The 14,306-nt window shown below is 36.9% G+C and overlaps 3 protein-coding genes across 5 annotated transcripts; all 3 read left to right on the top strand.

Annotated features, from left to right (window-relative positions):
* Nucleotides 1-530: 530 nt before the first annotated feature.
* On the top strand, nt 531-3,508 carry LOC18011679 (signal peptide peptidase). Its single transcript, XM_006395675.2, has 11 exons — nt 531-715; nt 1,064-1,179; nt 1,275-1,426; nt 1,516-1,601; nt 1,804-1,931; nt 2,070-2,120; nt 2,256-2,342; nt 2,440-2,509; nt 2,606-2,742; nt 2,858-2,935; nt 3,151-3,508. The coding sequence occupies exons 1-11, from the start codon at nt 676-678 to the stop codon at nt 3,211-3,213; spliced, it is 1,008 nt and encodes a 335-aa protein (XP_006395737.1). The 5' UTR covers nt 531-675; the 3' UTR covers nt 3,214-3,508.
* A 353-nt stretch (nt 3,509-3,861) lies between these two features.
* LOC18011577 (cell division cycle and apoptosis regulator protein 1) lies at nt 3,862-11,400 on the top strand. Of its 3 annotated transcripts, none has more exons than XM_024150961.1 (19): nt 3,862-4,040; nt 4,195-4,280; nt 4,502-4,981; nt 5,083-5,183; nt 5,414-6,148; nt 6,245-6,290; nt 7,040-7,132; nt 7,227-7,282; nt 7,468-7,570; nt 7,711-7,922; nt 8,001-8,064; nt 8,429-9,523; nt 9,626-9,700; nt 9,822-9,896; nt 9,992-10,444; nt 10,538-10,765; nt 10,853-10,894; nt 10,987-11,049; nt 11,160-11,400. In XM_024150961.1, the coding sequence occupies exons 2-19, from the start codon at nt 4,212-4,214 to the stop codon at nt 11,244-11,246; spliced, it is 4,077 nt and encodes a 1,358-aa protein (XP_024006729.1). In that variant the 5' UTR covers nt 3,862-4,040; nt 4,195-4,211; the 3' UTR covers nt 11,247-11,400. The 3 variants fall into 3 exon arrangements, with proteins under 3 accessions (XP_024006729.1, XP_024006727.1, XP_024006728.1); XM_024150959.1 differs by having other exon boundaries at nt 9,623-9,700; XM_024150960.1 differs by having other exon boundaries at nt 3,864-4,036; nt 9,623-9,700.
* Nucleotides 11,401-12,467: 1,067 nt separating this feature from the next.
* Nucleotides 12,468-13,166, top strand: LOC18011576 (SKP1-like protein 18). Its single transcript, XM_006395673.2, has one exon. The coding sequence runs from the start codon at nt 12,555-12,557 to the stop codon at nt 13,032-13,034; it is 480 nt and encodes a 159-aa protein (XP_006395735.1). The 5' UTR covers nt 12,468-12,554; the 3' UTR covers nt 13,035-13,166.
* The last annotated feature ends 1,140 nt before the right edge of the window (nt 13,167-14,306 follow it).

Below are 14,306 nucleotides of genomic sequence, written 5' to 3'. Positions count from 1 at the left end.
TGTGAATTGGCAAGCTTCAAAAAGGTTGTAAACTTACAAATTTGGGAATCCATGTCAAAATCAAACAAAACCAAGTGTATTTTAGAACTAAATCAATCTATATAAAATGTTTTTAAAATACATAGACCAACAATTAGACAAGGTTCTCCTCTCGATTATGCTAATCTCATTGTTAGATACTTTTATAATGTTCAGGAATTCTTATGTTAATTCCAATTTCTCTGTATATTTTGTTTTTTATGTTTGAGGTTTTCGTTTTCTTATTGTTTGTTTATCATGGTATGTTATTTTTGATTGATGTCTCTTTACATTATAGTTTTCCTTTGAAGCCAGAAAAATATCGGTTACCATTCACTGATAAAATACACATTTGTGATGCAGTGATAAAATGTCATGACTCTGACCAATAATAATACGAGGGTGATGTAATAAACACGTTGACGTTACCAATGATATAAGTCTGTCACATAACTAGGTCACAGCCAGTGATTTTTATAGTCGTCGTGTATCTTGATTTTCTTTCCTAACTCTCCTTTCTTCCTCTTCTCACCACTTTTATTTTTTTTGTTTTTTTAACAGATCTGGTGGAATTTATCTCTTTGACCCCACCACTGGATCTCTCTCTCTATACATTCATCAGAGATACAGAGTAAAAACGAAACACGAAGATCAGTTATGAAGAATTGTGAGAGATTCGCTAATCTCGCTCTCGCAGGTTCTAGTTTCTTTTCACTCACATATATAATTGTTAGCAAATTCACTCGTTTCTACATATGTTCTGGGTTTCAATTTTCGATTGGTTTTACGATTATGTGATTGTTTCGTGTGATGGGTTCCTTTTGATGAGCATGATCAATTGGTTTCACTTTTGGATTGGGGTTCTATTTTGGAATCTGTTGGAGGAGTTCGATTATTTTTATTTTGTTTTGGGGGTAACGTAAAGCTGTGGCAGATCAGTCGGGTTCCTCTAGGGTTTAGAGTTGGTGGGTGTGATTGATTGTTTTCAAAATTTTGGTACAATCTTCAAAGTTGAGGTTTTTTTTTTGTGTTTGTATGGTTTCAGGTTTGACATTGGCACCACTCGTTGTGAGAGTGAATCCCAATTTGAACGTTATTCTTACGGCATGTCTCACAGTTTATGTGGGTTGCTTTCGTTCTGTGAAGGATTCTCCTCCAACAGTAAGAAGACGCAACCATTTTATCAGTTTCTCCAGTGAAACCATTTTTCCCAATTCGATCTAAATTGTTTTTCTGTTTTGTTTGGAGTGGTGTAGGAGACGATGTCCAAGGAACATGCCATGCGTTTCCCGTTGGTTGGGAGTGCTATGCTTCTCTCACTCTTCTTACTGTTCAAGTTTCTCTCAAAGGACTTGGTCAATGCTGTTCTAACAGCTTACTTCTTTGTTCTTGGGATTGTCGCTCTTTCGTATGTTTAATCTAAATTATACTTGTGTTTTCTTCCGTGTATCTGTGGTGGCCTTTCCTTTGCCTAATACACAATTTTGTGTTTTGCAGAGCGACATTGTTGCCCGCTATCAGAAGATTTCTGCCTAATCCTTGGAATGACAATCTTATTGTCTGGCGTTTTCCTTATTTCCGATGTATGTAACTAAGTTTTACTTTCTTTGGTAGCCTTTTCTCTCATTATATTATGACATGATGATCATCCAAGTTCCTTTGAATCTCTACAAATCTGTATTTTCTTACTCTATCTAGTTATTGTTTTATTTATTTGGTTGAAATTTGCTTGTGTCATGCAGCACAATGTTTTTTTCCAATTCCTGACACCTATTTCTTAAGCAGCTTTGGAGGTAGAGTTCACAAAGTCCCAAGTCGTTGCAGGAATCCCTGGAACCTTCTTCTGCGCGTGGTATGCTTGGAAAAAACACTGGCTGGCTAACAATATCCTTGGCCTTTCCTTCTGCATTCAGGTTAGTTCCTTTCCAGGAATATAATATAATAATTCAATACATTGTGTGGCTTCATTATGTTGTTTTTTTGAACTGGAATCACTGTTAGTTAGTGTTGTTATGTGTGTGTTTTCCTAATTAACGATGTGGCCAATACAGGGAATTGAGATGCTCTCTCTTGGCTCATTCAAGACTGGTGCCATCCTTTTGGTAAGAAAGAAATATCTGATCTGCATCTTTTGAATGCTATTCTTGAAAATTGTTTTGGAATGTTTAGACGATCACAAGACAAGTTTTTGCAGATGTCTCAATCATTTGGTATTTTTGTTTATACCTGAATTGCAGGTAGGACTATTTTTCTATGATATTTTCTGGGTTTTCTTTACTCCGGTCATGGTTAGTGTTGCCAAATCCTTTGATGCTCCGATAAAGGTTAGTAAAAGTTTCTCGAAAAGTACATAAAAGAAAATTAATCTGATTTGTTCTTTGTGATTTTCTTAGTAATCTCATTGTTGCAATTTCTTCTCAGCTTTTATTCCCTACTGGCGATGCTCTAAGACCCTATTCCATGCTTGGACTTGGTGATATTGTCATTCCGGGTATGTCCTCTAAGACGAATGCATAGTCCTTAACTCAATGCATAATGTTCTAAGACCCTATATGAATATGTGACATTAGTTTATGTTTTCCTATAGGTATATTTGTTGCACTGGCTCTAAGATTTGATGTGTCAAGACGCAGTCAACCACAATACTTCACAAGTGCATTTGTGGGATACATTGCCGGAGTTGTCCTAACGATTGTAGTCATGAACTGGTTTCAAGCAGCACAGGTCAGTTTTTTTTTTTTGTGTGTCTTAGCTTTTGCAACCCATTATTGCAACCTAATTTTTAGGTTTTTGGGATTTTCTCTGATGGATTCTGTGTTGTGTTTTGCTTTTGTTTCAGCCTGCTTTGTTATACATTGTCCCAGCCGTCATTGGGTTCTTGGCTTCTCACTGCTTTTGGAACGGTGACATCAAACCGGTTTGTTTTCTCTTCCTTTTAGCTTTTAATTGTTTCAAACGCAGTTTTTGCATTTGCGTTTACATTTGTAGTAACATTCTCTGTGTACTCGGGCGTTTATATTTAATCAATTAAGAAAGGAATTTTGTGAAACATGTTTATGGTCGTGGGTTAAATGTGAAGGCTTATGCAAACACAGAGTCGAAATCAGGAGGGGTTTATTTATTTTCTTGCAGTTGATGGCGTTTGATGAATCGAAGACTACAGAGGCGGAAGTTAACAAAACTCATGAAGAATGAAGACAATGGAGAAAGAAGGGCAGAGGAGAAATATTTATACACACATAAATGTGTTTTCATATATGAAAAAAAACGAAGGAAAACAGTTTTTGTTTCCAGTGATCATCAGTCCCTTCAAATGGTTCACCTTTTTGTCTTTTTTAGATTTTCGAACATCTTTTGGCAAAGACTTGTGTAAGTTATAAGTTACAACAGGTTACCTTTTACTTTGGAGATAACTAGGTTTCCTTTGACTTTCTTTATGGATTTTATGTTGAATTCGATAGGAGGCTAATGAAGCTATAAATCATTTCGAGTAAGCCTCCAAAATATATATACATTTTTTTAGTTCTTATATATATAAATAAACGAGAAGGATATCATCTTGGTAAGTGAAAGAAATTACATTATGTGCCATTACTTATTACAAAAAAATGAATGGAGATTACTAAAGTTTGTTTTTGCTTAATTTGGAACCAAAACTACAATATCATAATTATTTTTATAGACCATACACAATAAGGAAAAAAACAAAAAATTATTACTATATAACGTAAAAGCCCAAAATATAGCATAAAATCTAAGCCCATTAAAAAGGTAATGCTGGTTTTGCGACAATGCGTGTCCTCAACATAAAAGAAAAACCCTTATTAACATCATCTTCTCTTCTTTACTTTAGAATTCCCAATCTTTCACAAGTATCTTCAACCATTCTCAGCTCGTTTTCATCATCTGGATTTCTAGGGTTTCTGTTTTTCTTCCTTAAATTTCCAATTTCCGAAGGTCTTCTCTCTTTCTGCCAGTACGTGACACACACAGAGAAGAAGAGAAAATCAGTCTCCTGGTAGGTATGTCCGTCACGACGTAAATTTGTCCCTTTTCTTCTCAGAATCGCCATAGCTAATTATATAAATTATTCGGTGTTAATCAAATTTTCCTTTTCCAGCTGATAGTGATTTATATAGTATCTAAATTTTTGCTAACTCATTACAATTGAATCAGATGCTCTGAGTCAAGAAATGTATTCTTCAAGGGGAAGTGGCTACGGGCAACAGCAGTACGGTTCTCAATCGGGATATGGTCAGAATGTAAGATCATAATTGAATCATGACCTCTTTCTTCTCTTCTTAACTTTTCCCATTTGTTTGATGGGCAATGCTTGATATCTTGTCTGCTACAATATCTTTTTCATTGATCTCGTTTAGATATCAGAATCGTTGGTCATCTTTTACTGAAAGAAGAACTACATTGAACTCATTGTGATCGATAATGCTTTGAATTTATGGCTAATTGTTATACTATTATGTAGCTTGGATCTGGTTATCCTGGAAGTTCAGTCAGCGGTGGAGAAGGAGGATCTCAGGTTTCGTTGAGTTCTCGGCATCCATCAATTTCAGGTGCACCTCAAGAGACTGAGATTGGTGGATACAGATCCCACTTATCGACAACCAGTCATTATGGAACACAATATGGCTCTGTGTATGGATCAACTTCTCTTAGCAGCTCTCAGCCCTTAAGTACCAAAGGTGTCGGCTCATCAGTCTTGGACAGCCGCTCGGGATATGTTCCCACCCTACCAGATTCACCAAAGTTTGCGTCTGGAAGCTATCTGTCTCCTTCGAAACACGGTTATGGCCAAAAGGGGGATGATTTGTATTCAGATAAGCTGTCTGGTTACGTCCCTGTTGACAGAAGGCAGTATGGTGAACGGTCAAGCGCCTATCTCGGTAGGGAGTTGCAAAATGAACCAACTGCTCGATATGCTGATTCATCTAGTTTTGGTCGTCAGGTACCCTCCCTCTGCTAGCTATTAGAATATTTTATGAGTTTGGTTTATTTCTTTCCACTGCCTCCACTACTGATATGATACATATTATTATGATTTGGCAGACTGATTTGTATGATCGCATTGATCAAGCATCACTCCTCCGGGGAGAACAATTATTAAAGATTCAGTCACTCCATACCTCTTCTGTTGATGGAGGTGTCAGGTATTTTTTTTCCGTTGATATATTCTTCTGTAGTGTAATTTGTTCATAGGATAGAATTTAGTAGTTGCACTTCTTGTACCTATGTGATCTGTATTATTTCCTGTTCGGTACGGCAACCATGTTCTCCCAAGACTTTTGTTATAAAGCTACTGTACCTTCCTTTAGAAACTTGCAGTAACGTTTGAAGAAAATTATATCTTTTTGCACTGAGTAGCAAACATTTCTGGCAGACAACCCGATTATCTTACAGAACGAAGTTCTACTATACGCCATTCTGACCAAGAAGCTATGCATTATGGAGGAAGGCTCGAGTCTGATCCTCACGGGCTATCAGTACACGGGACATCTTCTTATGCTAGCCAACATACCCCATCGTTATTAGGAGCTGTTCCTCGACGAAACTTAGATGAATATATGTATTCGGAGAATTCATCAAATCCTGGTTATGGCGTTAGCTTACCTCCTGGTAGGGATTATGGCACTGGGAAAGGAATCCATAGTGCAGCATCTCTTGACTTGGACTACCCTGGTGGTATGCTGGCTCGTGGTGGTGGTGGTCCTCGTGTTGATGATCTCCGAAAAGATGACCGGGCAAGTTATCTCAGGGAGTTTGAACTAAGGGAAGAAGAGCGTCGCCGAGAGAATCTGCGTGCCAGAGATAAGGAGCGAGAACGAGAAAGGGAACGCGAACGAGATAGAGAACGAGAGCGGCAGAGGGATCGAGAAAGGCAAAGAGCTAGGGACAGGGAGAGGGAACGCATAATTGAGCGACGGGAGAAGGAAAGAGAAGAAGAAAGAGATCGTGAGCGTAAACGTGCTCTCGAAACAAAACGTGATCGGACTCCAACAGCAAGAGCTATGTCCAGGGACCCAAAAGAGCGGACTCCAGTGCCAAAAGCTATATCTAGGGATGCACGTAGTTCCTCTTTGCGGCGGGATACCCAACAGCGTGAATCATCAATTAGGTTTTATTTTTGATCTCTGTCACACACTTCATCTGGAATACAGGGCATTTTATGTTGCTTCACCAGGCACTAACCTTATTTCTGTTATACCTGAAGGCGTCCTTCACCGATTAAGCCAATAAGGAGAGATTATGTATGCAAGGTAATAACTAATAAGTGTTCCAAGATATTCCTCATTCAATGATTTTTTTTCCCTTCTCCCAGGGTTACCTCATCTTCCTTTCGATTCCTGCATTCTCCTTGTTTTCTTATTAATTGAGTTGGGCATTTCTTGGTCCCTGCTCGAATAAGGCTTGCCATCTATCAAGATGATCCTTGACAAAATATATTCATCATTATCCTCAGTTCCCTACCATTGCCTCTTCCACCTAAACTCTGCCAAGTTCAGCTTTCATTCTTTTTCTTCCCATGTGATGTCTTCCTGTACTCGGGGTTATTAAAATTTCACTTTCCTTTTGTGGCTGGTTACTCTTCTGACTTCTCGATACCTTGTGGTATTATTTTGCCTGCTTTTGAAATTAGTTTGACAAATATCTGGTTGCATTATCCTGGTACAGCCTGCTATGTTTTCCTGAGTTTGGTTGTATTTTGGAGAGGAATTGTGCAACCTTTTACATGGCTTCTGGTTTTTGTGGTCTCCAGTATATTTCCCTGATTGCGAGTTTTTGTCTTTTGGTCTTAGAATTTTAAAGAACTTGGAAAAGTTCACAAGGATGAAACACTGGATGCTTATCAGTTTCTTGAATTAAGGACGTGAATTTTTATCTTTTCCATTGATCAGGACAGGAATAGAAGTGGCAGAGTTACCTGCCCTTTCTTTATCCTGAGTAATGCAATGCTTAAGCCCAGTGCGCAAATTCTTTACTTGATTATGGTCTGATTTTTTTGCAGGTTTTATCCTCACGATTGGTTGAAATGGAGAGGGATTATGTGACATTAGACAAAAAATATCCTAGGCTTTTTGTGCCTTCCGAGTTTTCCAAGGTATCTGTTTGTCTATCTCTTAAATCATTTTCTAATCCTTAGTGGAGTGCTAAATGATCGTAAATCGCAATTTATATATATATTTATATTCCAGGTTGTAGTGAACTGGCCTAAACAAAAGCTTACACTTTCGATGCATACTGCTGTGAGGTGAATTATTCTGCTTTCTTATTTGCATTTTGCCAGTCTGAGGATTTTCATTCTCAAGCAGTTCATAAGTTTTTGTTTCCCTTGACGAGTCAGTATATCAGAGCTAAATTTTGTGGATTCACTTTTGCTTTACTATATCTAGTTAAAGTTTTATAAATCTAACCATCTTTTGTTGAGGTCGGCAGTTTTGAGCATGATTACATTGAAGATGGTGGAGTTGATGTGAAAAATACTCCCACAAAGTCTTTAGCTGTGAAAGCTGGAGGAAAGACTGTTTGGAATGCTAAGGTGCGCTGCTTTTAATTTTTCTCATTGAAAAACGATTCTCTCTTTGATTGTGTCATTTCACAATGTATCATCGCTGGTACTGTTCCTGAGTGTATTGAAAGGAATTTGCTCACGTGTAATGTGTTTTCTCTGTTGTTCAGATGATTTTGATGAGTGGGCTGAGCAGGACTGCTCTGGAAGATCTTTCTTCAGAGAAATTATTTGAAGACCGGATACCTCATATATGCAACATATTAAAGTTTGCTGTTCTTAAAAAAGATCATTCTTTCATGGCGACTGGTGGTCGCTGGGATCCCACAGATGGCATGGACCCATCAGTTGATCAGTCTTCCTTGATTCAAACGATGCTGAGGTGTCGTTCTTCCCTTTTTACGTTTTTTTGCTGCCTTTTGTTCATTGTCTGAGAGATGAGAGGACTATTGCGTTGCAGACACACAAAGGATAAGCTTCATCTTGATCTAAGCAACTGTCGTCATTGGAATCCATTTCTCGAGGTAGGTTTTACCTCTCTTAGTTTAGGACTCCATTGAGATGTTGGACGAATGGGGACGTCACAGTAGGGTATCCTTTATGTTCGGGCCGTTGTAGATGATATGAAGCTTATTAGTGATTGCATCATTTATAAATTATTTTTCCGACTATAGTTATTTGGACCCTCACTGCTCCAGAGATTTGCCTATGAATTGCTTTGAATTGCTTTGCCAACTTTGTTAACTTGGGTACTCTTTTGCTGCGATTTGATGTTGTTGTAAATATCGTAGCTTTAGTATTGATACATTTAGTCTAAGCGATTCTGCTTACCAGTCTATCTGGAGAACTAAGTAGCTCTGTTTTGCCTTTCTTTTTTTGGCATTGCAGATACATTATGACCGAGTTGGTGCGGATGGAGTTTCTAGCTATAAAGAGATCACTGTACTATTTGTCCCCGATTTATCGGAATGTCTTCCTTCATTTGACGCTTGGAGAAACCAATGGTTGGCCCACAGGAAAGCTCTTGCCGAGAGAGATCGACTACTTTCTCAGGAGGTTAAGAAAGCTGTCATTGTGGGAAAGGGCAGTGATGATTCAGTTGAAGTAGCGAAGGATGCTGAGAAAAAAACCCCAGGAGACCCTTCCGGCGCTCCGACAACTGGAACTAAGAAGATGGTCAAAAAGATTATCAAAAGAGTTGTTAAAAGGCCTGTCAACGACGGAAAGGCGACTGATAAGAAAGATGAGAAGTCGGATGAGAAGGATGTTGCTGAAAAGGTTGCCACATCGGAGACCTCAGTCCCAAAAGAAGAATCCACCGGTACATCTTCTAAAAAAAAAGTAGTGAAAAAGGTAGTAGCGAGACCTACGCAGAATGAAGAGAAGGGCTCAGATGTTATGGCTGGAGCTCAAACAGGTGATAAGCCAGGTGAGAGCTCAGATCCTAGTGCTAAAGCTAATGAGCAGACTCCTTCAAAGACAATTGTAAAGAAAAAAATTATTAAAAGGGTGGCTAAAAGAAAGGTTGCTGACGTAGACAATAACATGGACGGTGACTCGAAGAAAGATGGGGACAGTGATGAGAAAAAGGTAGTGGATGCAGGCAAGAAAACCTCTGATTCAGGTAGTATGGAGATGAAATCTACAGAGGAAAAGAAAGAAGAGAGTGCCTCCAAAACTGTGGAAATAAAACAAAATGTTGGATCTCCGGATTCTGAGAAAAAGGAGGGTGCCTCTAGTTCGACAAAGAAAGACAATAAGACTGGTGAAAATAAGAAGGCTGATAAGAAAAACAACTCAGAGACTCAGTCTGAGGGGAAAAAAGTTGATGAGATAAAGGCAAAAGAAAAACTAACCGATAAAGAGATTAAAGAGAGAGGTGGAAAAGATGAGTCCAGAATACAAGTTAAGGACAGGAGAAAGTCTGAGGAACCTCCTCGGCCAGGATTTATTTTACAATTGAAACGGAACAAAGACTCTAAAGTAGGTGGACAATAATTTAGGTTTTAGGTTACAGTTAATAATGGCTATATTATTGTTGCAACTTGCAACTTTCAGTTAATTGGAGTTCTTTCTCTTTAGCAGTTGCGTTCAATTTCTGTTTCCCTGGACTCGCTCTTGGATTACACTGACAAGGACATTGATGAGTCATCATTTGAGGTTAGTATTTCCTTTGTGCTTTGCTTAACCTGTTTTTCATTTTGTTTCTTATAGAACTCAGTGTAACGCTTTTGTTTTAACAATTGAACTACTCAGTTTTCATCAATCTATGTTCTTGCAGCTTTCATTGTTTGCGGAATCGCTGTTTGAGATGCTGCAGTATCAAATGGGTACCCGTATCTTAGAATTTCTCAAGGTTAGTTTATTACTGATTTTTGACGTCATTGTATTTGAGTCACATGAACTGGTATCTTATACTTGGATTTACACCCGTCGTTTTTTCCTTTGAAGAAATTACGTGTAAGATTTGTGAGACAAAGAAATCAACGGAAGAGGCATCAAGAAGAGTTAGCTGTCAAGCAAAAGGAAGCAGAAACACAAAACAAGCGTCAAAAGATTGTTGAACATAATGACAAGGAAACCTCTATTATAACTGAATCTGCTCCTCAGAAGGATGATAAGGAAAAGTCAGCTGTAGACGGTACTCGGGAAATTTCGGATAAGGAAGCTGTACCGAACTCTGAAGAAACCTTAGGCAGTAAAAAAAGTACTGATGAAGCTGCTAATATGGAAGTGGATAACCAGGATGAGCCGGTTAACGAGGATGAGACGGATGACGATGTTGATGAAGACCCAGAGGAAGATCCTGAAGAGGATCCTGAAGAAGACCCTGAAGAAGACCCTGAAGAATGCGAGGAAACGGATGATGCAAATCCTGAGCAAATAGACGACCCTGCTGAAGAGGTATGATGTAAAATCATCTTGTATTGAACTATGTTGAATAGCCAACAAGATGTTTTCTTCTTAAATCTTCCCCTTTGTTTGTCTCATCTTCAGCCGCTGAAGAATGAAGAAAACAGTGAGAAGACTAGTGGCACTGTTGCTGATCCTATAACTGAAGTCGCAACTGATAGAAAAGAAGAAAAAGTTTCTATTGACGAGAAGACTGATTCCAAATCTGTTGAGATCAAACCCAAGTCTGAGTCAGACAAGCACGGGAAGCAAGAGGGAGGAACGTCGGATGCACCAAAAAGAGAAGAAACGGTTGATAAAGAGTTGTTGCAGGTATAATCCCAACTTTGACTTTTGTTATGTCTTTAGCTTTTCCCGGTTGTTTGGTGCTAAAGGTTTGTTCATTGGTTCTTGGCTCAGGCTTTCAGATTTTTTGACCGTAACCAAACAGGCTATGTTAGGGTAAGAAAAAGCTTAATTCGTCTTCCTTAAACTGTCATCTTATCTTTCAGAATGAATTTTGCAAATACTGTTTTGCGCTTCTTATTTCTCAGGTTGAAGATATGAGAATAACTATCCACAGCTTGGGAAAGTTTCTATCTCACCGAGAAGTCAAGGTAAAATAGGTTTCTCCGGACCTGGGTTTGTCAATCATTTTTAACAAGATATAGAAAATCATAGAATTTAATTTAATCAAATACTGTTTTGTGTCTTTTTGATGTTGCAGGAACTTGTGCAGAGTGCTTTGTTAGAGAGCAACACAGGAAGAGATGATCGGATTCTATACAATAAGCTTGTTAGGTTGTCTTTGTAGAAGATACTGATTGATAATGTTCGTCTTGTTTGTTAGTGATTTACTCTTTGGAGCTTCCTACGAAATGATTTTTGTTTTCTTAATTTATTTTGACTATTGTGCAATAAAGAAGTAATCCTACCATTCAAAAATCAACAATTAATTTTTTATCTTTGATAGTGTTTTTGCCATAATTTTCTAAAATGTTATCTTCTACCAAAGTATATATACCTTTAGTTCAGACGTTGGTAGTAAAAGTCATCCAAGAAAGTAAATAGACTGTATTTGAATAATAATTTTCTAGATATCTGAATATATAAAACTGAACTAGGAAAATTCTATTTAGCGAAATACATAGAAAAAGTCTAGATCGCCACGCCAAATCGTGCAACTTTCCTATTACTACCAATTTATTTTTTGAAAAGATAAATAACAAGTAATTATTTATAAAATGATTAAGACGTCATTAATTAGCGAATTTTTAACTAATTACTTCATGGAATAATAAACAATACAGTTAATTTTTAATTATATTAAATCAATATTGAAAATATGAACGCAAATATGAAAGCATCCAACTAGATTTAATTTAAGTAATTTTCATAAATATAATTGTCAATTTTTATACTTAGATCTGCTTATTTAAATATTTTTTATCTAAAAAAGCATCAGAACTAATTTAGAGAAGTATCTTAAAATATTTAGTATAAACAGATACATTTATTCAATTGTTTACTGTGCTTATCTTTTTTTTTTTTTATAAATTTGTTAAAAATTTTATTTACTAATGTTTATCTTAAAATTAGGTGAAAATCTGCGTTATGCGCGAATAAATTTGTTAAAAGATTTATTTACTATGCTATTCTTTGAAATAATTTGATCTTATTCTTTTTTAACAAAGATCTCTTACTCCTATAACAGATGAAATTAATGTTATTTATTTATTATTAACAATATAATAATTATTTTTGTGCATTGTTTTCAAATAGCTTCCAGAGGTTTCTAAGAAATAGACTGATGTGGAAAAGGATTTATCCCAAAATTCCATTTGTCAGTCGATTTGTTAATCCGGAAAATTATTAATTTAAAAAAACTAGTTAAACCCAGGATTTTCTTGTGTTTTCCTAATTTAATTTTCCTTTTCCTTATAATAGTTTCGGGAAAATTTGCATATTATAATTAACCGACCCACTTAGAGATTATTATAAATAGAGGACGCAATCAGCAATTCCTTTCACCCAAATCCCACAATCTCTCATCAGAATCATCTCTCTTTGCATAAACCCTAGAAAAAACCTCTCCGCTTTTTTCCTTCAAATCGAGCGAACAATGTCAGAGTCGAAGAAGATTGTGTTGAAAAGCTCCGATGACGAGACATTCGAGGTCGACGAAGCGGTGGCTCGTGAGTTCCAGATCGTAGCACACATGATCGAAGACGGCTGCGCCGGTAAACCAATCCCTCTCTCGAACGTCACAGGGCCGATCCTCTCGAAAGTCATCGAGTATTGCAGGAAGCACGTGGAGGCTGGTGCTAAGGTCGAGGAAGACGAGGAGGCGAAGAAGGAGCTCGACAAGTGGGACGCTGATTTCTTGAAAGGAATGGATTTCGACACAATGTTCCCTCTCGTTCTCGCTGCAAACTATCTCAACGTCAAAGGCCTTCTCGATCTCGTTTGCCAGTCGATTGCAGATTACATCCAAGACAAGAAAGTGGAGGAAGTTCGCGAGATTTTCAAGATCGAGAACGATTACACACCCGAGGAAGAAGAAGCAGTTCGTAAGGAGAACGCTTGGGCTTTTGAAAATTGATTCCAGAAAAAAACTCTTCTGATTTGCTAATTTTTCTTTTGGGTGTTCTTAAATCTTTAGGGTTTTTCCGTTTTTCTCAAGTGTATGTGATTGAGAATTAATCGACTGTTCAATTTTCAGAGATTTATCTTTTTTTTAGTTGCTACTAATTTCTCATGGTTTATGTTTGTTCATCTTTCTTTGACTTGCACCAAAAACTCTCCGGTGAATCGGAATAATTCGGTGATTGTCGTGTTTATGTTCGTCGCCGCCGCTTTTCTCTTGGACACTACAAACGTTGAATATAATATTAGGGTTTCTTTTTCTTTTTACAAAAAAAATTAGCATGAGAAAAAGAATATCAGATATAATAGTTCGGAGTTAGCCCAAAAAGCCCACTATACAAAGCCCAATGAAAAAGAAAAGCTATATAATTGAACCAAGAAGCGGCTGTCGTTTAAATTTTAATATGTTATTCATCCAATCAAATGTTTTTCTATTTTTCTCAATATTTGATTTTGGTTTTTTATAATGAATGTAATCTTTTGTTATTTATCTTAGATTCTTAGATTAATTCATTATTGAATGATTTTTCCCCTTATTTTTTATATTTAGATTTTATCATGTATTGAATGATTTTCATAAATTAGTTTAATAGGCTTCGAATAATTAAGGGACCCTATAATTGAGTACGAATAACATCAACAGTAGGCCGATTAATGAAGAACAGTTATATTATTATGGACCCTTTAAAGCCCAATAATATTACACCATTCAAAATCGGCTGTGCGTCAAAACTCAAAACCAATTCAAGGAACGGCAGATACGAAACCTACGCGCGTGTTCATCTATAAACCATCATCCGTTTTCGTTACTTTCCCGCAAAATTTCCAAAAAAATAACATTTATTATGGTGACTTTTTTTTCTATAATTTATTGTAACTCATTTTCTTCCATTTTTACCCATCGTGCAGTAGGCATTAGACATGTAGAATATTTTATTCACAAATTACAATACATCGACCAAATTAAAGATCACTAGACCAATCCTGCAATCAACATGTGCGCTAAAGTTCGATGTGTATATTGAACAAAGAGAGATATATACAATCGTGGACAAGAAGTATTCTTAAATAAATTATTCTGGAAATGATTATATTTTTAAATTTAGGAAATTCAAAAGATACACGATCAATTTCATGGTTTTTAAACATTTTGATAAATCAAATAAAAATAGGTGCCTAATTATGTTTGTTGGGCGACATCACCGACGTATTTATTTCCAAATTGATA

The sequence above is a fragment of the Eutrema salsugineum genome, unplaced genomic scaffold (genome assembly GCF_000478725.1).
Source record: "Eutrema salsugineum unplaced genomic scaffold, Eutsalg1_0 scaffold_6, whole genome shotgun sequence".
NCBI lineage: Eukaryota > Viridiplantae > Streptophyta > Magnoliopsida > Brassicales > Brassicaceae > Eutrema > Eutrema salsugineum.
Note: the sequence above shows the minus strand (reverse complement) of the source record. Positions and strands in the feature narration are given on the sequence as shown.